Source organism: Lindgomyces ingoldianus (genome assembly GCF_010093535.1).
Source record: "Lindgomyces ingoldianus strain ATCC 200398 unplaced genomic scaffold BDR25scaffold_13, whole genome shotgun sequence".
NCBI classification, from domain to species: domain Eukaryota; kingdom Fungi; phylum Ascomycota; class Dothideomycetes; order Pleosporales; family Lindgomycetaceae; genus Lindgomyces; species Lindgomyces ingoldianus.
This window is the reverse complement of record NW_022985174.1, coordinates 168,258-190,004: the sequence shown is the minus strand read 5'-3', so window position 1 is coordinate 190,004 and position 21,747 is coordinate 168,258. Positions and strand designations below refer to the sequence as shown.

General features: G+C 50.8%; 8 protein-coding genes across 8 annotated transcripts; 3 read left to right on the top strand and 5 right to left on the bottom strand.

The window, feature by feature from the left end:
• Positions 1-263: 263 nt before the first annotated feature.
• Positions 264-3,128, bottom strand: BDR25DRAFT_285014 (uncharacterized protein). Its single transcript, XM_033688150.1, has 2 exons — positions 1,429-3,128; positions 264-1,379 (listed from the first exon to the last, which is right to left on the bottom strand). The coding sequence occupies exons 1-2, from the start codon at positions 2,920-2,922 to the stop codon at positions 495-497; spliced, it is 2,379 nt and encodes a 792-aa protein (XP_033548378.1). The 5' UTR covers positions 2,923-3,128; the 3' UTR covers positions 264-494.
• Positions 3,129-4,219: 1,091 nt separating this feature from the next.
• On the bottom strand, positions 4,220-7,665 carry BDR25DRAFT_367221 (uncharacterized protein). The gene has a single exon (XM_033696992.1). The coding sequence runs from the start codon at positions 7,561-7,563 to the stop codon at positions 4,435-4,437; it is 3,129 nt and encodes a 1,042-aa protein (XP_033548377.1). The 5' UTR covers positions 7,564-7,665; the 3' UTR covers positions 4,220-4,434.
• A 107-nt stretch (positions 7,666-7,772) lies between these two features.
• BDR25DRAFT_259937 (uncharacterized protein) lies at positions 7,773-8,620 on the bottom strand. Its single transcript, XM_033686619.1, has 2 exons — positions 8,425-8,620; positions 7,773-8,350 (listed from the first exon to the last, which is right to left on the bottom strand). Exons 1-2 carry the CDS (start codon positions 8,443-8,445, stop codon positions 8,033-8,035), a joined length of 339 nt encoding a protein of 112 aa, XP_033548376.1. The 5' UTR covers positions 8,446-8,620; the 3' UTR covers positions 7,773-8,032.
• A 1,348-nt stretch (positions 8,621-9,968) lies between these two features.
• On the top strand, positions 9,969-11,747 carry BDR25DRAFT_20865 (Non-catalytic module family expansin). Its single transcript, XM_033684576.1, has 4 exons — positions 9,969-10,172; positions 10,222-10,326; positions 10,377-10,691; positions 10,767-11,747. The coding sequence occupies exons 1-4, from the start codon at positions 10,086-10,088 to the stop codon at positions 11,694-11,696; spliced, it is 1,437 nt and encodes a 478-aa protein (XP_033548375.1). The 5' UTR covers positions 9,969-10,085; the 3' UTR covers positions 11,697-11,747.
• A 329-nt stretch (positions 11,748-12,076) lies between these two features.
• BDR25DRAFT_342277 (uncharacterized protein) lies at positions 12,077-14,729 on the bottom strand (the record flags this gene model as incomplete). The annotated part of the gene is made up of 2 exons (XM_033693703.1): positions 12,077-14,567; positions 14,599-14,729. 2 exons carry the CDS (start codon positions 14,727-14,729, stop codon positions 12,212-12,214), a joined length of 2,487 nt encoding a protein of 828 aa, XP_033548374.1. The 3' UTR covers positions 12,077-12,211.
• Positions 14,730-15,162: 433 nt separating this feature from the next.
• BDR25DRAFT_259933 (uncharacterized protein) lies at positions 15,163-16,231 on the top strand. The gene has a single exon (XM_033686618.1). It carries the CDS (start codon positions 15,285-15,287, stop codon positions 15,954-15,956), a length of 672 nt encoding a protein of 223 aa, XP_033548373.1. The 5' UTR covers positions 15,163-15,284; the 3' UTR covers positions 15,957-16,231.
• BDR25DRAFT_20859 (uncharacterized protein) lies at positions 16,153-17,965 on the bottom strand. The gene is made up of 3 exons (XM_033684571.1): positions 17,609-17,965; positions 17,422-17,557; positions 16,153-17,373 (listed from the first exon to the last, which is right to left on the bottom strand). The coding sequence occupies exons 1-3, from the start codon at positions 17,682-17,684 to the stop codon at positions 16,350-16,352; spliced, it is 1,236 nt and encodes a 411-aa protein (XP_033548372.1). The 5' UTR covers positions 17,685-17,965; the 3' UTR covers positions 16,153-16,349.
• Positions 17,966-18,477: 512 nt separating this feature from the next.
• Positions 18,478-21,500, top strand: BDR25DRAFT_20842 (uncharacterized protein). The gene is made up of 4 exons (XM_033684565.1): positions 18,478-18,741; positions 18,788-19,635; positions 19,691-19,831; positions 19,880-21,500. Exons 1-4 carry the CDS (start codon positions 18,682-18,684, stop codon positions 21,465-21,467), a joined length of 2,637 nt encoding a protein of 878 aa, XP_033548371.1. The 5' UTR covers positions 18,478-18,681; the 3' UTR covers positions 21,468-21,500.
• Positions 21,501-21,747: the final 247 nt, after the last annotated feature.

Below are 21,747 nucleotides of genomic sequence, written 5' to 3'. Positions count from 1 at the left end.
TCTAAAGCCCATATCGTGAACTAGCAAGAGGGAAAGCTCATCTACTGCAGACTTGAGATCCACCAAAACCTCACCTACCCCAATATTATCTGTTTCCTATGCTGATTCCACCACGGCAAGAGCATCTAATTAATCCTCGAGCATGCAGGCGGCTACTTACACTATGAAATGAAGAAGCTACCGAAATCCAGGTTCACAGAGAACTTCGTTGCAGTTGTGGAGGCGTTGCATATAAAATATAGACAACTACTAAAGCCGGACTAAAATTGTTGATCTATGGAGCCCATGGATTAGTCAGTCTACAGAAAATCATTGTGACATGATCTTTCCCGTTCCATCCAAAGAAGCTTCCACGTACACCAGCACAATCCCGATGGATTAGAAAATGGCGCGTAACACCCTATCGCTTCGAGGCGCACATATGAGTGCCATCAATAGTACTTCTAAATATTAAATTGATAGCAGCCACACTCGATGCTTTAGACGCATTTATCTCACAGCAGAGCGCCTAAACCCGCCATTATATAAAACGCCGCCTTCTTCGCACTCGCACTAGCTGCCGCTCCCGTAAACACCGATACAATACCCGTCGTGGTGCTAGTATACGCCGGCACAAACGTCGATGGCCCTCCAGAAACTGTTACCGTTCCATTAGCGCTTCTTGCTGGATACGGCATCGCGGATCCGGTTCCCCCTGGAATGTGACTTATCGTTGCTGATGCAGTGCCATTAGGTTGTGGGAGTTCTTTGCTATTAAGCGGCCCCGGCCCGAAGGGATGATAACCGCCGCTGATCGAAGAAGGGTCTTTTGTTGATCCTTCCACGCATTTGGAGTCGTCAGTGAAAGCATCCCAGACAGCCTGCCATGCGAGACTGGGGTCGAAAAGTGTGTCTTGCGTATAGAAAATCTTGCAATCTGCAGCTTCGTAGATATACTGTAATGGCGTACCTGATGTATCGCCTTTGCGAATTTGGTCCTGGGTCTGGATACGGGTAGACCCATCTCCAACTCTTACATAAACCTTTTTCACACCTGCAAGCTCGCTCACAGCGGTATTTTCCAGGGACGTAGCGCCAATGTGATTTGTAGCGTCGATCATTTTCTTACCGTATTGTGGGAAGTTGTACAAAGGAATGACTTCTCCGCCTTTGGTGCCAGCAACGGTTTCCATGGGCTCGTTGGCTGCCCGCCCACCAACCACCACGGCCTTAATTCCGGCGATGTTTTTGAGTTCTTCGTGAAAGGAGGCACAAGAGGAACCACAGAGTGCGTCGGTGAACATAACAACGTTGGAAGGCTCAAACGCAAGGGGGCTGTTGGTGACATTGGAAAAGTAGAAGCCAGAAGGGCGGATACTTGTTGGATCGCTATTAGAGTACTATTGTGTGTTAGTTTGTCCAAAATATGGAATATTATGGTGTGCTTACATTGTATCGCATTAAGGTTGTGAAGAGATCGTTGTTGAATTCGTTCGGGCCAAAAAATTCCAACCAGTCCTTCCAATTCTTGTACTCCGCAGTAGTAAATCGCCAATACGCCCAATAGCGATACCTATCTTCAAGATTTTCCTGTGTGTAATCTTCATAAGCCTTCAATAAGGCTTTATCATTGTAGATCTCAGACACCGAATCCCCAATCAGAGCAAACTGTTCCTGGGCACGATACCGCTGGCCGCTAAACGGAATCTCCTTTGGGAAAAGTTGCATAAAAGTATCTAGCAAAAGATTTGTAGCACCACCACCATTTTCTCTTAGATCTATAATAAGTTTTTTCTTCTTCGAAGAAATACATGCGGCAAGGAACTTGTCAACCGCTGCTTGGAACTCTGATCCACTGTTGTCGCCGGTAGGATCGAATGTGATAATCTTTAGCACCGCAACGTCTTCGTACCCCGGGGCGTTTAGGAAGTAACCTGCAACGGCTTTGCTTTTGGCTTCAACCACAGCGGTGGGGTAGTTGGTAGGAATACTTTGACGCTTGCCGAGGTGATATGAGGAGGGAATTTGAACGGGAGCATTGAGATGACCCCTTTTCGCTTTCGCATTATTAGTTGAGAACCCGGAAATTGCTCCTTTGCAGTAAGCGTTGAAGAAAGACTCTCCATCCACGACCCCTTCGAAAGTCTGGCTGGTAGAGGCAGTATTGTTCCACGACCGCTGAGTGTTGTTGGCGAATGTAATATTAGTAATTCCACCGTCGTATTGTGTTTGCAACATGAAGCTTCCAACTGACGAGTCCGCCAGTCCCCTAAAGTGCACTGAATTTAGACGACCGTCCAGGGAAATATACTGCTCGCGCGCAGCAACCTTTTCTAGATACGAGTGCACCTCTTGCCCGTTGATCTGAGTGATCGGTGCAATCTGAAGATTGGCACTATTCTCTGCCTCGTTCAAGAGAACAACGTCGTTAGAAAGAAATATTCTTGGAAGTTGCTTCCCGTCGTCGGAGAGAGAGACAACGCCAACAGGTCGGGTCCATGAGAAAATCTGAAGAATGTCGGGCTGATAATTGAAATGGAAGTTCCCCGTTCTAATCGTTAGCGCCCAGATGGCGAGTTGGACAGCATATTCACTTGGATATTGATTGAGGCTTGCTTTGATCTTGTCAAGCTCCCCTTCAAGATCAATCGGCCCGTTCTCCCAGGTATCCGGTGTGTTCTTCAACCAGCCGACTTCGGAATGCCATTGCCAAATGATCTTTAGCTCGTCGATGAGTTTCGAATCCCCTTCGACATCAACAGGGACCGAGTTAAGACAGTCGTATGCGGTTTGAGCAAGAAGTTTTCCGACACCAGATGCGATAGTGGCACTGATTTGGGCACAGGGTTCCGTCAAGCTAGAGGGTGTGCTGGGAAGTGTTGTAGTAGGACTCTGTGCAACAACAAAAGCTGCTGAGGCAAGGAGAAGGCTTGGTATTAGCATGGTGAATGAATTGGAATCTCAGCGAGAGTGAAGGGGATGTATAAGCAAACAGAGGAAGCGAGACCCAGAAAATAGATACACAAAGACGAAAGCTAGGAAGGGAGGAATACGAAACTCGAAACGCTCCTCAAGGAGTGCCTCGAAGCTCTAGATGTGAATCTCATGAAGCCATGAAGGCAGCCTTTAATAATTTGGGTACTGGATCGGAACCTCCATAATCAGGCAGGCTATGCTCAGTGAAGGTCAGCTTTTCACATTAAGTCTTTCAGCAGTGCACGCCCTCAAGGCGATAAGCACTGCCCAAACCACCAGCTTTGTCCAAAACCGATGAAGTGGAGAGGCTGGAAGTGCGCTGGCACCAATAGCGGCTCAGAAAAGGTAAACATTACTGCCACGCCACGCCGCTTCAAGCTCAGCCCCAGAGGAGTGAACGAGCTTTAAGGAAGATGGACCATCCTTAGCCCATCCTGAATAAGACTATCTCCAAGTGCAGCGAAGGGGCCAAAAGCCAGGCATTTAAGGATCACCCTAGGGTCAGCTCATGCTAGACGTCGATCTAGATGATCAGATGGAACGGAATGCAGTTGGGTGGCCGTCAAATTGCCTCAGGAGGCTTCGGCACATGCATCTCAGCTGCGGGGACGCACGTCCTCGTTAGCTCCCAAACCTTTCAACTCTTACCACTAGCCGTACTGGCGAGACGGGGACTTGGCGAATCCGATTGTTTAACAACGTGGCTGGCTATTCGTGACTGCTCGGGAATTTGGGGTCGCAAAATAGTTCTTACAACGCAATTTGCGGTTGGGGGCGGAGGAGTGCAGGTTGACTGAAGCTTTTTGCATCCTGTGCCGCGCTAGGTAGAACCAGGTAAATGGATTTCCATTTTTGGCAAGTGCAATTGTTGAGTGAGCTAGACAACTCCGCTCGTCACATGAAGACCTTGATGTAGTGACTAATAGGGAGAGTTGAGATAATGATCTGTTCGCCATGCTGCTGATGTGAGCGTTTCGAGTGACGTCAGGTACTGGTGAAATTACTGTCAGCCCTTTGTTGATGAGAAGTTTGGAAAGCTTTGATCTGAATGCGCTTCTCTATATAACGATGTGAAAAGAAATTGGGACAGGTACTGCAACTGAAATGGGCATCTACGAAGTTTTTTATTCTAGCGACGAGAGTTTATTAGCAAATTAACCCAGCTCATGGCCATGCCAGCTCGAATTCACCAACCCTGAATGGGTGAAAGGAACTCCAAGTCTAGAAATAGAACTGTGACACCATTGCAATGAACTTTTCCCCTGAAGAATTTTAGCACATTAACCAGCACTGAGTAAGCATTTCGGAGGTCATGAAACTATGCCTCAGCGTGCTGATCCGCAGCTTCTACTGAATTAATTTCGTGACTTTGGAGGAGAATAATTACTGCTCAACTCACAAACACGGAGTCTTGAGAGGCGCGCCTCTGATGTCAGCCTCAAGCCCAATCGAAACACTCACACAATGATTCCTCTCCTCTCACTTCTCTATCCCCTCTCCCCTGTCCTCTTCGCCCTCTTCCATAACCGCATCCATCGCCCTTCTAGTCTCCCATTCCCGAACCTCCCTCTCTGCCGCACCTGACCCTACTTCTACCCTCACGACCGCACCTTTCCTCTCCTCATCCCCCATCCCCACACCCCTATCAATGCAAAGTCCCCAGCCCTCCCACACACTCCCTCTATTCCCTTCCATTACTGGGTCTGGAGAACAACGCCACCGCTTTGTAAGCTGGGATTCACGGTCGGGGGTGTTTACCATGAGATTGTAGGCTTGGAAAAGTTTGTCGTAGATGGATTTATGAGAAGTGTGGAGTTGCTCGGCGTTACGTTTTGGTGACGATGACGGTGAGAAGAAGTATTCGCTTGTTGTGCTCGGCGTAGCCGGCATCTTACTCCAGGCCGCTGTCGCGGGGGCAGCATACGTCTCCAAAACCTCTAAAGTCCCCTGCTTAACCTTCCACCTGAATCTCTCTGATAAATCCTCAGGCAAGAATAATGCCTTTTCAATCCTCATATCTGTTTTCTCGCTTCCCCCGGTTCCCGGCTGTATATAGCCGAGGAGTATGGCGTCTGTTCTATCTAAGGTCTCTGGCTCCGGGAATAGAATTTTGGGGAGGTAGATTAGGACTGGGATTCCGAGAGGAGAGGGAACTTTAGGAGCCATGAGGAAGGCGAGTTTAGCGAGAGTGGAGGCGGGCGTGGTGGTGGGTAGTTCCAGCGGAGAGGGAGGCGTGCGGGATAGGCTAGGCATTGGGGGCTGGCTAAAGACGCTGGGCAGACGTTGTGAATTGCTGGCTAGGCCTGCGCTGAGCCTTAGCTGTTGAGCACCAGTTGGTGGTTGAGCATTGGACTGGGAAGGTGGTGATCTAAATCTAGCAGGAGTTTGTGTTGTCACCGGGTTCTGGTGGACATTCTGAAGAATCTGGTCCAGCGGGGATTGTGGAGCTCGAAACAATATACTTGGAGCGCCCCACGCAAGCTGTCTAGAAGCCCCGTCCTGGGTTGAACTAGACCGAGCTCTTGGTGATGCTAAAAGGCTAGGAAGGGGCTGTGCTGGTGCCGTAAACTGAGCACTAAAGGAAAGAGGCTGGAAGCCTTGGGTAAGACCAGAGGAGGCCTGTGGTATTGACGTACTCCCTTCTCTAGGATATTGTGTCGATGCTTCTGGGAGTGCTGCACTAGTTGGTATTCCATCCCTGTCTTCATCGGCGTCTTCTTCCATATCCCCGAACTCCTCTAAATTGTCACCTTTAACATCTTTAGCATCTTCATCGGCACTACCGTTACTACCACTAGGTTGGCTACCTATCTGGCTGCCGGCTGCAATAGCTGGAGCAGACACGACGTTTGCGGACCCGACATTGCTATGAGACGGTTGGCCATGCGTTGCCGCATGTGTGGCATAGGCAGGTGGCATGATGAAGTTCGATCCAGGTTGTCGAGCGGCATTGATCATTGGCATTAGATCTTGAATTTGAGCTGGACTGAGAGACTGAAGATAGGCCGCAATGTTCCGAGGCTGAGCATTCCGTGTTGGAGCCGTTGCACTAGGCTGGAGAGTGACTCCCATATTTAAATTTCCGGGAGCATCATTCGTATCCATCCTGACATCATCCTCATCGGATACAGGTTCACCATCAATGTTGAAGTATTCGGAGTCACTACCATCTTCATCCGAAGACTCATCTTTGTTTACTTTCTTCGCGGGACGAGCAGACGCGAAACGATTCGATTTCAACCGTCCAGACAGGAACGCTGGTACGGTCTCTACCCGTGCAGTATGTCCAACACGATGTTCGGTCTCGATACTTGATAGAGGGGAAGTCAATTGACATGGATTGGGCGCCGTCTCTGGAGCATTTGATTGCGATGGCGTTGGCGGTATAATGGGCGGTGGAACATAAAGATGTCCTGAAGCATTCCTTTCAGTCTCAGGAGAACCCTGCAATGCGGTCACAGAGGCCTCGATTTCCGCCGTCCTCGCCGCATATTGCGCCTCTCGACCCAGCCTAGTACTGATAACCGTTTCTGTCCACTTCTTTCTCATATCTCTCACTTTTTCAGCGTAGAAGAACTGCGCCCTCGCATACGGCTGATTCTTGAAGTATTGTGTGAGACCACCTCCAGCACCTTCCTCCGGTGTCTCCTTTGGGGGCATCTTCTGCAGCTTTATGTAGTTATTTATCTGCTTCATAGTAATGCCCGCTTCAAGGAGGAGGTAAATTGCTCGCTGACGCGACTGGAAACAAGCGGCATAATACGAATTGCGCTTGCGCATGTCCTTGGGAATGTTGATGAGCGGGGTGATAGGGACTTCGATTTTCGGGGGTTGGATACCAAATCTCTTCTCATGATACTGCATGCGCTCGCTCAGTTCAATGTCTTCTTCAAGGGCGGTTACGTCGGGCTTTTCATCAGGCTTAGCTTCACTCTTCTTCATGTCTTGAGCCTTCTGTTCTCGTGCTTTCTTCACGCCGGGAAGTACAAGGGGATGGCATTCAAAGTCCCAAAGACTTGGAATCTCTTGATGCATGGCACACTGCAGTGCATGACCATCGCCTTCATAGAAATCGATCCAGTTGTAGAGAAACTCGATGAGGTTCGGCACTATCCTATCGTCGCATTGTACGATGTCGATGAGAATGCGCAACAGCCCTTCCTCTTCCATGAGCCCGGGGTCAAGGCGGCGCTGTCCAATGCCCGTTCGCAATGGGGCTCGAGGTTTGATCTTGGGCGATGAGGGGGGGAATGCTGTCGTAAACGGGAGCTTTGGTGATAGCCCTAGATCTAGATCTGTTCTTCCAATCCTAAGTTTCTTGGGCGCTGGGGCAGAATCGTGAGTGATAGCTGGTGACGACTTCTCAACTTCCCATTGCACAACCCATGACCATGTCTCTTTTCCGCTCTGCTTGGCGCAGCAAACGGTAAACTGCTGCATACTGCCCATGATCATTTCGTGGCTCATATCCATCTTGTAAACTAGCACATTCTGAGAGTAGTCTTCGTATGGTACTAGTGTCGGAAAGGGCCGGACGTTCCCGGTTACATCTTGCAGGTGCAAAAAGCGATCGTCAAGGACGTCGACGACGATCCCGAAGGATGCCATGGTGTGCGGAGACCCGTAAAGCTGAATGCAAAAATGGTGTACGCATTCAGGTTATCGTGGGAGTATGTTTGTGGTGAGAGAATCTGGCATGGTGAGGTGTTGCCTAGGTAAGGTGCTGAAGTGATGCGCCTGTGCGCCAAGAAATACAATGGTGAATAGAATGAATAAACTGAATAGAGTATTGATGACGTAATGAAGTGAACATGCAGGCATGACACCAGTGAAACATAAAGGTCTGGGATGAGTTCTCATAGAGTGTACAAAAGATCTCAAGGCAAGAGATATTTTACAACAAATGAAAATATTGGGGGCTGAGAGCCGTTGTGGCCATGATACAATAACTTAGCCATGCAGAGGACATTCTCTATAATTCATCATGTTCAAGTTTCCATGAAAGGGTATCTTTCGCATCTAAGGATCCGTCGTCCTCATTTCCCCTACACTACAAGTCCAGTATCCTGTCGTCCGACTAAGACTTGCCTTCCCTCAGCTTCTCAATGATACCTCCAACCTTATCTTCTGCATCCTCTCTCACTCTTCTCCAATCGGTATTGTATATCTTCCTCACTGCACCTTCCATCTCTCGATTCCACCTGTCTTTCGCCATCTCGGCCAATCCAACCGGCACTTCCCTGGCTACCGGTTCTGGCGGCGCCGGCTTTGGATCGACGATATTTGTTAAGACATTCGATTGCTGCTGGAGAAGAGCGGCTTGTGTGACGCGGTTCCGTGTGTGTAGGGAGATGGTGAGGTAGAGCACTGCCGAGGTCAGGGTGAAGCCGCCGAGCTAGAATGGAACTTGTTAGCCCATGTACTTACAGTTTGTATTACTAGATGAAAGAAGATAAGGCCCAAACCTACAAAGCCAGTTGTGAAGCCCATGAGAAGCTTGGAGTGATTGTTGTGACACAATGTCTGTTCCAAAATTCGGTCGTCACTTAATAGGCCAATGGCTATAGATGGGTATGTCAGAGGTGCCAATGTAAAGATTGGGTCGGGACCGAGGCCCTAGGAAGGATTGACGACTTGTGGAGGATGAAGATTCACGGTGAGAGAGATGTGTCCAGGATATGAGGTCCACGCGAGAAATCCCGCGATATCATACGGACCGCACCGACTTGATTAGGAGCGGTACATACTAAATCGGGAAGGTTAGCGAATACCGTCGATTGTAGCGCCATTGTCGGTGACCCAGAACGGGTACCGCTAGACGAGTCGCAGATCAGGAACCCATTTTCGTGCAAGGTTATTTCAGCCTCCTAACAATGAAATTTGCGCATATGGAGAGCTCTTCTGGTCTTACGAAGCTTCGGAGACCATATTTACACGGCAGCTTATTATGGGTTCTGTTATCACTGCCTTGAGGCAAAAGCATACCTTTCCTAATTGAGCAGGTGAACGAAAGTGTTGATTACTGTTCCCCAATCTGTCAAATTAGCTAAGATTCCTTTCCGAGGGGCTGTCATTTTCAACCACTAATTCATGACGTTTCCAAAGCGTCAAAGGATGTATGTTAAAGCTTTTAAAGCTTATAAGGCTGACTACAGGGTCCTTTGAACCCCCGTCAACGCAAAGGGTTTGTATTTCCTAATCGGGTAGGTAAATGATCAAAACTGTCGATCAGAGTTCCCCAATCTAACGCCTTAACCACTCTTGGCGGCTTGTCGCTAAGAGAGGTCAATTCACAACGTGACAGTCACCATTACCCTACCTAGTTAAATCTCAAAGGCAGTTTCATGTGGAATGTCTAATTGAACGCATCTTACATCCTACCTTCATAGTCACGAGATTCCACCTAGTTGCTTCACTTTTCGCTTTGGAGCCGCCAAGTGAATATCGGAATCAAAAAGAAGAGACGTAGAGGTACCTCCATCAACATCTAGCGAACCCATTCGTCTTCAGCGGCTGATCTAATTTTCCAACACCAGAATCAAGCTCCAGGAGCTTCAGAACCTTGTTGGAATTTAGTAGCGCCATCACGTGAACGGAACTCCAGCCCTGAACTTCCGATGCATCCTTGTCACACCATCAACAACGTTCCACAACCCATGACTGCAAACCTCATCTCAGCATCCCAGCCTTATATTAAGCAATCTGGGGCAGGAACCAGACCCGGTAGAGGGTCTCATCTCTCAGGTACCCTATGCGGCATCTCGTACCACATTCTAGAACACTTCAACAGGAGATCGTGGCGCCCTGAACGGAGCACTATGGTCCATGGCCCGCATATAGGTACAAAAGTCAGATGTAGTTGCCCGCTGAACGGTATAATGGGAGCGGAAGGGTAATTTGAGGGGTTGGGCTATTTGAAGTGGGTCGTGGATGGTAGAGTGGATTGTCATGAGAGGGCAGATGTTAACGGCGTGTGACTTGGAGGTAGTTGAGGCTGGTAGATTTATTTCTCTTAAGTACCTTTTTGTGTATATCTTACCTGCCACTTCTCGACTTCTTCAGAGCCCGAAATTCTTGCTTGTCTTGGAACCAACTAGTAGATTACCTTTTTAGCTTATAATACCATTCCTATGCTCTTCTATTTGGTTTATTTATGGAGCCTATTTTGGCTCACATCTCAATACGCGATCGAGAAGCGGGCTTGCGGGCAGGTGTGGGTACGCTATCATTCTCAGATCTCACTAGAGTATCGCTGATAAGTTATAGATGCAGTGTGGCGGCTTAGAGTTCACAGGAGAAACCTGTTGCGCTGCAGGCAACAAGTGCGTTAAACAAAGCGACTACTACTCTCAATGCCAGCCAGATCCCTCGGTTTGCCTTCCCATTCTCTTCAGTCCTATCTCACTACTAAACCATTCCAGGCATCAGTAGGCTCTGCAGGAAGCAACCCACAATACACCCCAACTGGACCAACAGCATACACAACCACTATTGCAGTGAGCACGACATCCCACGCTCAATCCCCATACCCAACCCCGACCGGAAGCGGCAATGGATGCGGGTCATGGCAAATGACTGAAGGCGTATGCTGCCCATCCTACAACAAAAACGACAATCGATCCGAAAGCTGTGGCAGTGGAGGTGAATGCGTGACTCCACCCGCCGCGATGTGTAAGAGTGGGACTATGTATCCTGAAGTGCATTCTGTAGGAAATAACGAGAACTGGCATTACAGCGTACGTCTTCCCTTTCCTTCTCCTCTCCACCCCCCTCCATTCTCTGCATCAACCCAAAACTTAATCTCCGTATAGCGCTCAACCCACTTCGGCCTAACCTCTGGCGGCGCTTGCGGTTATGGGCTCTACGGGCTCTGCACTAAATCCAGCAAAACGTCCTCTTGGACCGATCCCATGCTCGGCTCCACCTGTGACGCATTCTGCAAAGCCTACCCGACCCTCTGCCGCGACCCGTCCGATACCACCCTCCGTGGAAACTTTGCCGCCCCAAACGGCGACTACTACACCCAATTCTGGTCTTCCCTGCCCGGTAATTGGGATAACTACCTCTCTTGCGGCGAATGCTTCCAACTCGTCCACACAAAGCCCGACGGCTCCCTCTACACTGTTGGTGAAGCTGGATATACTGAGCCTATCGTTCTCGAAATCGTAGATTCGTGCCCCTGCTCCGCAAATTCGAAATGGTGCTGTGGACCCGGCGCGGATCACTGCGGTGAGATAAACTTCAAATACGGATGTCCGCTGCCCTCTGATTCTATCCACCTCGATCTATCCGACATCGCGATGGGTAGACTGCAGGGCAACGGCAGTATGAATGACGGCGTAATCCCCACGCGCTACAAACGCATCCCATGTCCTAAGCCAGGTAACATCTATCTCTGGCTACGCGAAGGCGGATCAGCATACTACTTCTCGCTCACCGCAGTCAACGCTGCGGGCATCGGCAGTATAACAAACATTGAAGTCAAAGGGTCGACGAATGGCGCGACGTGGACCAGCTTGGTCAGAGATCCGCATTATACGAGTTCACGGCCGCAGGAGCGGTATGGGGCGTGGACGATTCCGCAGAACACGGGGCCGTATGATTTGCCGATTGCGGTGAGATTGACGAGTGCGGCCGGGGAGGTGGTGGTGAGTGAGATGGCGATAAAGAGTTTTACGCCGCCAGCGGATGCGGTGAAGGGGTTTTGGTATGTGGATACTGGGGTGCAATTTTCGATGTAGTTGAGAGGATGGGGATTGGTGTGTTGATGGGACTGGCAGAGGGGTGGAACACTTAGATTGTATGTAGTGAGCGATTCTTCTTGTACAAAGGTTCGATGTAGTTCACTCTTGGTGAGAAAGGGATGAGAAGGATTGGAGATTGCTACCTTGCTCTAAGAACGAAAATTTTGAATCTGATTCGAGGTTCTCGTTCAATGTAGATAGGCTTAATATGGAAAGTTTCGGCTTAAAGCTACATGGCAACTGCATATCTTTTTACGTCTAATAGAAAAAAGCTGATACGTCTCATCCCTCTGAGTGCACGGCGCGTAGAAGCAACGCCCAATAGCAGTGTCTACAATTACATATAGTACAGAACGTAAAAAAGGCGGGGGATAGGGGAACAGGTTACACACATGAGAAGTATAAGTGAGAAAGATGCAGCTTTGAGGGGGAACGTCCCCGGCGCACTGAGATTGGCCATGCCGCACGATCGCGTGTCTTATATTCACCGACACATTTCCTGATACCTCTGTTCACACTGGCCGCAGCCTTACCCGTGGTCCCAACCCCCGCATTCCCGATGGTGCAATTCTGCGTATCCCCCCCGGCACCATCAAAGGCTTCACTCCAGGAACTTCCCTCCATACCCTGTCGTTTTCCACCTTCTCCGCCTCTTTCTTCTTTCTCTCTCTCTGCTCTTTCGCAACCCTCCTCTTCTCTAATTCCACCATCAACCTCTTCCGGTCATGCACTCTATTCAAAGCGTCTAAGACCTTCGGGTGAATCTGCGCCTGCTCATCCGTTTCCTCCACTACATCACCCAACTTCTCGATCCGCTGCGCCACGGCATATCCCGCGATGAGGGTCTGGTAGGCGATCGTGTCCGGCTCCACGCCGCGGGACTTCATGATTTCGAAGACGCGTTCTGCGGCTTGGACTTGGCCTTCTTTGAAGAAGGCGTGCATGAAGATGGTCCATCCGATGACGTCTGGTTTGGGTGCGCCACCCGGTACTCCGTCCGTCAGGTTTTTGATGAGCGTGGAAGCGTTTGCGAACTGGTTTTTGCTGCAAAAGGCGAGTAAGAAGGCGTTCCAGATGTGTGTTGTTTTTGCTAACTCATTGAGCACTGGATGGTGGCGCCGAGTGAGTATTTCTACGAAATGGAGGTACAATTTCCATACAGCAGTGTTACTAACTTTGACTGCGTTCTGGATTTCCATCTGTAGCATGACAAATATAGCGACAGGGGGAGGGTCCATTGACACTCCTGGAAGGAAGTGCGGGGTGCCAGGGCTGTGGGAAATTCTGAAAGGGCTAAGAGGGCGGATGGAGAAGAATTGCGAATATGTGTGCAGCAGAATAGAGGAAAGTTGTTGCGGATCCATCCTCTCCTTGTTGTGACGCGTGTAGAGATAGTAGAGATAGTCGGTAGCCAGCCACGGATCTTTAATCTCTTTCGCTTTGTTCGCACAGTATTCCGCAAACTCGTGGAATTTGGCTGGATCCTCTGTCTTCGTGCATCCATACAACAAAGTCGAATACGTGAATTTGTCGGGCTGGAGTCCGAGGCTTTCGAGAAGATTGTATACTCGGAAGGCCGTGGAGTAATCGCCGGCCTCCATAGCGTTGGCTATGATCACATTGTACAGCAGGATATCCATGTTGAGTCCCATGGCCACAAATTGAGCAACAATTTCCGAGGTTTTATGGAATTTGCTGGGGTTGCTCATGCTCTTACGCAGAACAACGGCACAAGTCCACCGGAAAACGTCTGTCGCGACAATTCCCTGGGCATTCCGAGACCACAAGGCAATCCTCTTGAGACAAAGAAGAGCATATTCAGAGTCACCCTTTTCAGCGAAAGTCTTGGCCCAATGGAGAAGAGTGATGTGTCCGAAGGACGTGTTTCTCGTTCCAATATGGTCATAAATCTTCTTGAGATCTTCAAGAGAGGCTAGTCGAGCGATGTTCAGTAGAAGGTCCTGGGAGCAGATAGCCGGAAATCTCCAAAGATGTTGGTTGTGCAAGTGATAGAACGTCGGCACAAATTGGGACATGTCCGGAAGAGGAGCTCCGCACTCGGCCTCTCGGAGATATATTCGCGCCAGATACTCTAGCGAGTCTGTTATTATCTCTGGGAAAAACTGTGCATTAAGGGGAGGCTGGCGTCCTAGCACTCGTAGAAATTGTAGAGCGTGATTGGGCTGGTGGTCTAGCAGGTATAAGAGAATAAGACCCCAAGAAGACTCTCTAACATCTTCAGGGAACCCCACCCAACTCCTCATCCAACGCTTGTCTGGGTCGACGTCTTCACCATGCAGCTTATCTGCACTCTCAAGGAGCTGACATACCCAAATTTCACATTGGGGATCATGAAATATCTGCACGGTATGCGTCTTCCTTCGAAATCCAGAGTGCACTTTACGATCCAGTGAAGCGAAGCCCTGAATCAGCATCCGAACTTTATCAAAGGTTCCATCTGCTTTCCTCATATTCACCTGCTTGGGAGTAGGAGACCAGAGGTTGAATATTCGACGCTGTAGAGTCCTGTACCGGCCCTGACGAAATAGATTATTCGGATGAGGAAATGAGGCCAAAAACCTTCGCAACCGTGCGCGGTTCTTTGCGAGAGCCCTTATGCGTCGCTGTCGCACCAGAAATGTTTCGCAGCCCAGATTCTGAAAACAAGACTTAGACAATACAGCTCTAGGCCATTGCCGTGCTCGGGAACCGTCTACACTGGGCATATTTTTTAACTTTGAAACCAATTCCGTTGGCCTTTCCTTGGCTGCAGTTTTTGCACCGCGTTCAGGAAATGATTTCCGAGGCCAATTCCGTATTTTCCTGGGTGTTCGGGGGAGTTCGAGTTTGCTCGCCTGCTTCTCGATTCTATGGTTCGGTTGAGTCGAGTAGTTCCTACATTGGCTGCTCACGAAGGAAGATATGTCGCAGCAGTGTGCATCCGACGAGAGAGTCTTCGAGCGATTCGAAGTGATTGTCGGAGGACGAATACGGTGCGCGGACACGGGAGAGGAAGCACACAACGAACATTGTGTTTGAGTGCTACTCCTCAGCCGGAAGCCTGGAGGTGAAGCTCTCTGATCTTGCAGCGGGCCCTTCGACCAGCTTCTGCATCTTGGCTGGTGCACATTTCCCCTATTATTCTCCGTCGTTGTCGTCTCTTCCTTTGCACTTGCATTGTGCCATCGGGAGCTGGTCTGGTGAAACGGATACGAGGCGAAAACTCGAGGCGCGAGAAAATGGAGGACGGGATAATCGGGGCTGGTGAGACACCTGGCATTTCGAATGCTAGGGCGGGGCATGAGCAGACGGGATTCCAGTATTCATGGAGCCATGATGCGGACGGGGATACGATGAATGGTTCAGTTGGAAACAATTTTCTGTGGCTGGATCTGCACCGCCACTGGACCTTGATCTTCACCACCAAGCTGTCGCAAAGCACTGCAACTGAGCAACCTTTCCTCAGGCGTGAAGCTCTAACCTAAAGGACGCTGGGCGTAGAGCCTATATAATAGCTCTCACTTCTCGATAGACAATCCCTCTCCCTCACCATCATCCATCCATCAAACTCTACCACGAATCACAATGTCCACCCCCGACGCTCTCGTCGCCGCATCCCAAGACCGCAAAGCGCGCCTCGCTCAACTCAAATCCCTCAAGCGCAAACAAGCACCCACCGATGACACCCACTCATCCCCCCCACCCACCACCACTACCGCCCCCCCCTCCTCCTCCTCCGCCCAGCTCTCCCCAGCCCTAGTCCAAACCTCCTCCGACCCTGCCGCTAAATACCTCTCCGGGCGAAACTACGACCCCGAAACCCGCAATGTGAAGCTAGGCTTCGAGACCGCGCCAGTAGGCGATAAGACCAACACGCTCGAATACAAAGCTCAGCAACTCGCGCTAGAGGCGAAGAAAGCGGAGGCAGAGGAACGCAAAGAGGAGAAGCCGTTGGATTTGTTTAAGTTGCAGCCAAAGAAGCCCAATTGGGATTTGAAGCGCGATTTGGAGGCCAAGTTGAAGACGGTAGATGTGTGGACGGAGAACGCGATTGCGAGGATTGTGAGAGAGAGAGTGGAGGGGCAGAAGATGGCGCGGCTGGTGAAGGATGCAGAGAAGCGTGCGGGTGGTGATGCCGAGGGCGAGGAGGTGGGTATGGAGGGGAGTGAGCTGGTGGGGGCGATGCATTTGAAGGAGAGAGAGGAGGAGGCCGACAGGAAGAGGGATCAGGAGGATGAGGAGGGGGATGTGAGTTGAAGGGAACATGGGTGGCCGAGTTCAACTACATTCGATCAACCTCGGATATGCATTGGCAAGACCACGCTCGAATTCTCTAGACGAGTGGTCTATTGTGCACCCAAGCGTCAAGGCGAAGGAACTAGCAGCGAGGATGGAGGAGGCACACATCTGTCACGGTCAGGCAAGGACGGGCGCAAGAGATGCTTGAAGATACCCAAATTGGCACATCGTACTCTTAGGGTATCGATCTAATCCGACAACGTAGAATAGCATCATTGAAGCCCCGAACTGAGAAATTCCACACTATGTTGACCCTCTAATTTAATCGAGTCCTTCTGATATTAAGTCGCCTTGGATCGATATAGATTCCACTCCATCGTAGGAAGGAAATTAGAGGTGCGAAAGGCGACTTCATCTCCCCCCTGCCATCATAGCTTGAGTCAGTGCCAAACGTTTGCTGTACGGGCTCAAGCTTCGCTCTTTCTGTGGCGGCGGAGCTGGAGGTGCGTTGTCCACCGCCCTCGGATCCTCTCGCCGGTCTTGAAATTGTCGTCCCCTTCCACCTCGTGGTCCGCCACGGTTACCATCCCCACCATTTCGGGCTCGGTATGTATTGCGTGAATAGTGGGTTGGGCTTCGAGCAGGGCGGAACGGCGACCTTGATCTCGATTCTCTCCCATTTCTAAATCGGGGTGGGCTTCTTGATCGTGATTCAGACGCTGCTGGGCGTCCAGTTGGACGTATCATATGCCGATCTCTATCGATACTGCGTGATCTGGGTCGTTGTACTGGACTACGCCCTCGCCTGTTTTCCCTGCTGAGTGTTCTCCGTACGACCTTTGTGCCGCAATTACGTCGAGGTCCGCGTTCATCAGGAATATCCATGCAACCATCCTGAGATCTGCCTTTGAGAGGTGTTCTTCCACGCCTCGGACTCCTCGATCGTGATTCCGCCATGGATAAGCGGCTTCCCAGTGCTCTCCCATCACTCTGGCTTGGTGAGCGTGGGCGTCTGCCACCCTTCCACCGCGAGTCATACTCCTCGGATGTGTCCATGCTGCTGGAAGCAGACCTGTTCCGCCGGCGACCTCTCTGTACAGGACTGAAAGCGCTCAATCGTCGTCGGGAGTTCCGCTCTGCTGCACGTCTCATGTCGTACGAACTTCCAGAATGGTATGAGTCCGACGATGGTGATTTCCTGGGCCGTTTACCGAGCGAATGCCCTCCGCGCAAAGAAGACTGCTTGTTGTGCTCGGAACGAATTAGGGACCGTGATCGGGACTGGGAAAGATTGGTGGATATAGTAGAGACAGAATCGGAGGATACTGATCGTGAGCGTTTGCGTGATGGTTGGCGTAGCTCGTCACCGTCACGGTTTAGCTTCCTTCCGCGCTCTTCCTCTTTCTTTGCCAGGAGTTCGTCCGCGACACCTTTCCTACGGAGAAGTCAGCTTCGGATGCTCTCAAAAGAGCACAATACCCACTTTCGTAGAAGATCACTCGGTACATCTGTCATCAGCTTTGGCTTGAGCTGGGGGTTGAGAAGTTGCTGTGTGCGGGATGGCCGGGACTTGTATGGTCTCTCTTGCGTGGATGCCTTGCATTCATAGCTATAGTGTCGTGGATGGAAGTCAGCGGTGTGTTCTAAGAGAAGAGCAAAGGGTGTCATATCTCGTCGCAGGCACTTCTGGCACTGAGTAGTGGGCGTAGCCTTGGACCGGCCGCCGGAGGAAGGACCACGATACATGTTATGTATTGTAGAAGGAAGAGTTCAGAGAGGGTTTAGGAGCAGATATATCATAAGAATGAGCACTGGACTTTCGGCGAATGCAGTGGACGACCGTGACAAGGTAACATGAACGTTGTTGGGTGAAGCCTGGAAATGACGACGCTGAATGCGTGGAGCAGCCGCAGAGTCAATGCCAAGAGCTTCCCGATGAAGGCCACTTCACGTGGTCGCAAGAGGGCTCTGGGAACCCTTTTCACGAACACAGGCTGTGAGGAATGCAATTGTCCGCTGCAGTGAATGACTCGCCACGTGACAAATTACTGCCCAAAAAATTTACGAATCTCGTCTGCGCCAAGCCGGATCGGAGAAATAGTTTATGCGCACGGACCCACTTACGAAAGTACTCCCACCTTGGACACTCTCATCACGACCGTGACACTGTCGTCCACCCTCCCCCCCCTCTAGCCTCGCCCACCGCTGCGACGAGTCGCTATCACCACTATCTCTTCAATTCACCGGTTGGCCCCCGCTGACTGTCTACCTACCCCACTGTTGGCGCCCGAGGCTGCTCTACCCGAATCAGGCGCAGCACCTCCCCATTGCCTAGCGCCGTCCTTGCTCTTCACCCAAACTGCTCCCACCCCACATCTCCAACGCTGAGCTCGAATGTCGGAACACCACCATGTCCAGCTCTCCGGCCTTGGTTACTTCGACTTTCCTTGAGCAGCCCGTTTCCTGATATCCCCATCACTTTGAAATAATTCCTTCCTTTGGCGGTCTACGACCCTCCCGATTTACGGCCTTGCGGTTTCCGGCGTCGAGCTTGGTGAAGCCTTTAACCTGAAAGGTAGTCTTCTGCCGGTTAAGTCAATCTCAAAATCCATCAAGCCAAACCCCAGAATTTCCCCCATTTGCCGCAGCCACATCCTGAGTCGGTCTTTGGCGTCCACTTTAAGCGATTATCATCGCATTTCTACTTCTTACTCTAGCATTACTTGGGCGCCCTATCATTGCAATGGCGTCCACAACTTCGGTGCCCGTTGAGCCTGCGCAGGTGAAACCTTCATTTGCCAAGGTAAGCAAACTGCGACTTGTATTGAACATGTCTGACGGACTGACAGGTCGCGGCGTCTGCTTACAAGCCTCAACAACCAAAAGAACACCTTCCTAATGCGAACCCTATAGTCACAAGCCCGCAGCCACCTGTTCATCTACAGACTCCAAGTCGCCCCACCCCAAGTAATGGTGATGCTCCGAAAGTTCGCATCGACAAAAATGAGGGGCGGGAGCCGAAGGAGAAAACTGGTGACGCAGCGGCAAGAACCGGCCAATGGGCCAATACCTCTAGCCAGCAAGTAGCTTTCGAACCAGGCTCCAAAGATGGAGAATCCGAAAAGGTGCACCCATCGATTACCCTGGTCAAGTCCATGGCTGCCGAAGACAGTACCACCCAACTGTCGTCGTCCGACGGCTCGGGTAAGCCTCCAAGCCTCGACGGGAAAAGTGTTGCATCTGCAACAACTTTTGCCCTTGACGAAAAAGAGTCTATTCGACCAGATGACAGTGCTAGCCTCAGAGCCGTCGAGGAAGAAGACGTGATCTCTCCTCCGGATTCAGTTGCTGCAGGTTCTCGAGTCGGGTCTGATGGTGGCGCCGCTCGCGCCTTCTCGGACCAACTCCACGAAATTGCGGGTCTGGGGTCGCTTCCTCAGCGAGGGGCCCCACCTGGAAGGTTCCCCAACGCTAATGTCAACAGCACACTCACCCTCTATGACCCCAATCAACCCGTCAATGGTATCGGCAGGCCGATGTCTCAGCCGTTGGCCAATGGCATGCCAAATGTGGCAGGACCCCCTCAAATACCGGCCATTCCAGATGAGAAACTCATCGAGGCTCTGGAGTCGCCAAGAGACAGGTTGTTTGTGCTGAAGTTGGAGCAGGATTTTATCGACTTTGTCAAGGATTCCGGGTACGTTCCCCCTAGCTATATGCAGCGCGTCGATTGAGGTGCTAATATAGCACAGTGAACATGAATTGTCTTTGCCGAACTGCAACACCTTCTATAGGATGCTTGCGCATCGACTCGCCGACTACTACTTGCTTGGTCATGTGGTTGATACTACTATGACTGGAGTCAAGATTACCAGAACTCCCTATTGCCGAATGCAAGTACTTCTTCCGATTTGAACCCAATCACGCTGACTCCCTATTAGCCCTCCACCACTTTCAGGCCTGCCAGTCTCCTCGAAGAATACCAACACGCCGCCTGTTGATCTTCCAGCCCGCAAAATCATGCGCCGCGGCGGTGACGGCAAATCTGGTACTAATACCGCAGCTAATTCCGAAGTACCCTCAAAGACTACCTCTGAGGCGGGTGCTGTTAGTGGTAGTGATGGCGGTAACGATGGAAATGAGGCTGAGAGTAAGGACAAGTCTAATCTGACTCGTGAAGAGCGTGAAGCTAGGTACCGAGAGGCCCGGCAGCGGATCTTCGGTAATTCTGAGACTGAAGAAAGCGAGACAACAGACGCTGTAGGTTCAGGAGAAGAGAAAGATGTGTCAAGGTCTAGTTCTGCTTCTGGCAAGAATAAAGCGAAGAAACAACGCAACTATGACGACGACGGCTTCGAGGCTCGATCACGGTTCAACCCCATCTATCCACAGCAATATCCGATTCCAAACTATGGTAGCGACAACACGATGTATTACAGTGGCTACCCTGGACAAGTTCCTAATCCGCAGTTCACGGGCATGAACCCAAGCGTCTCGCCACCGCCAGCCTACGGCAACGGATATCCTGTCATGATGCCGCAAGATACCCAGACCCAGTACGGCTGGCCAAGCCAGCCATATCAGCCACCAAATGGTCCCCTGTACCCCAATTATGGTGCTGGGCAGAATGGCTATGATCTCTCGGCCGATTTCCAGCGAGGAATGCAATCTTTCCAGTCTGCAGCCTTGCCTTCCCAAGTGACCCCGAAGATGGCAAACACACCTATGGCCTCTTATCAGGACACTTACCAACCGCAACCCATGCCAATGAACCAAGGATGGGGACAGATGAATCCACAGCCATCATATAATATGGCGCAGGCCCCGTATGCTCAGAATGGTCCTAGCAACCGCCCGATGTCCGCTCCTATCCAAGGTCCTCAATCCGGGCCATATCCGTACGGGCAGTTTCCTGCTTCTGCATATAACGGAGGAAAACCAGGTCGCAACCAGCATCCATTACCAGGGAGCTTCAACCGACAACAATTCAATCCACAAAGCCAAGCCTTCATCCCAGGTGGCCGCAATATGCCCTTTCAGATGCAGGCAAACATGGCGCAAATGCCACATCAAGGCATGAATGGGTTTGGAAATTTCCAGTTACCGGTTGCCAGCCAAATGCCTAACCAGATGCCAGGGCCGAGCCCTCCGCTCGCACATCAACCGACATTTGGCTCTCCTCGAAGTGTGCAGAATAGCATTCCGGTCCCTGCTAAACCCAGCAATATAGCTCCTTCCCAAGCTCCTCAAATCGCCTCTTCGCACATGACCACTGCTCCTGCGATGTCCTCCCAACCTAGTAATCCTTCAGCCCCTGCACAGAGCAGCATCGCCAAATGGGGAACGCCATCTCACCTCCCTCCGAAACCTCCCCCACCAGCGCAACCGCAGCCTCCAAAATTCAGTCTTCCCGGACACAACTTTCCCTCTGCCCCTAGAACTGCCAACACCATGACTCCTGGATACGCTGCCAACCCTCCAATGATTCGAGGAGGTGCCGGTCCCAGCATGCCTAATAAACCTTCCTAATGGCTTATGAACTTCAAGACAATGACCGAGCGGCTCTTTGCATTGCGATGGTGCTTGTGGTTTAATTCATTGCATTCTCACTCTGCGGACCATTGGCGGAAATGGCGACGGATTCGGCGTGTGGACAGGTATTCCCTTAATTCTGCATCCTGCGATTTGGTTGGGGGTTCGTACGATGGTTTTTTCCTCTCGTTCCCTAGGGATGGTACCAGAAAAGCACTCTCCATCTAGGCTAGGTAGGCTTCTATAGGTTTTCATAATAGAGTATCTTTTTTTAGTC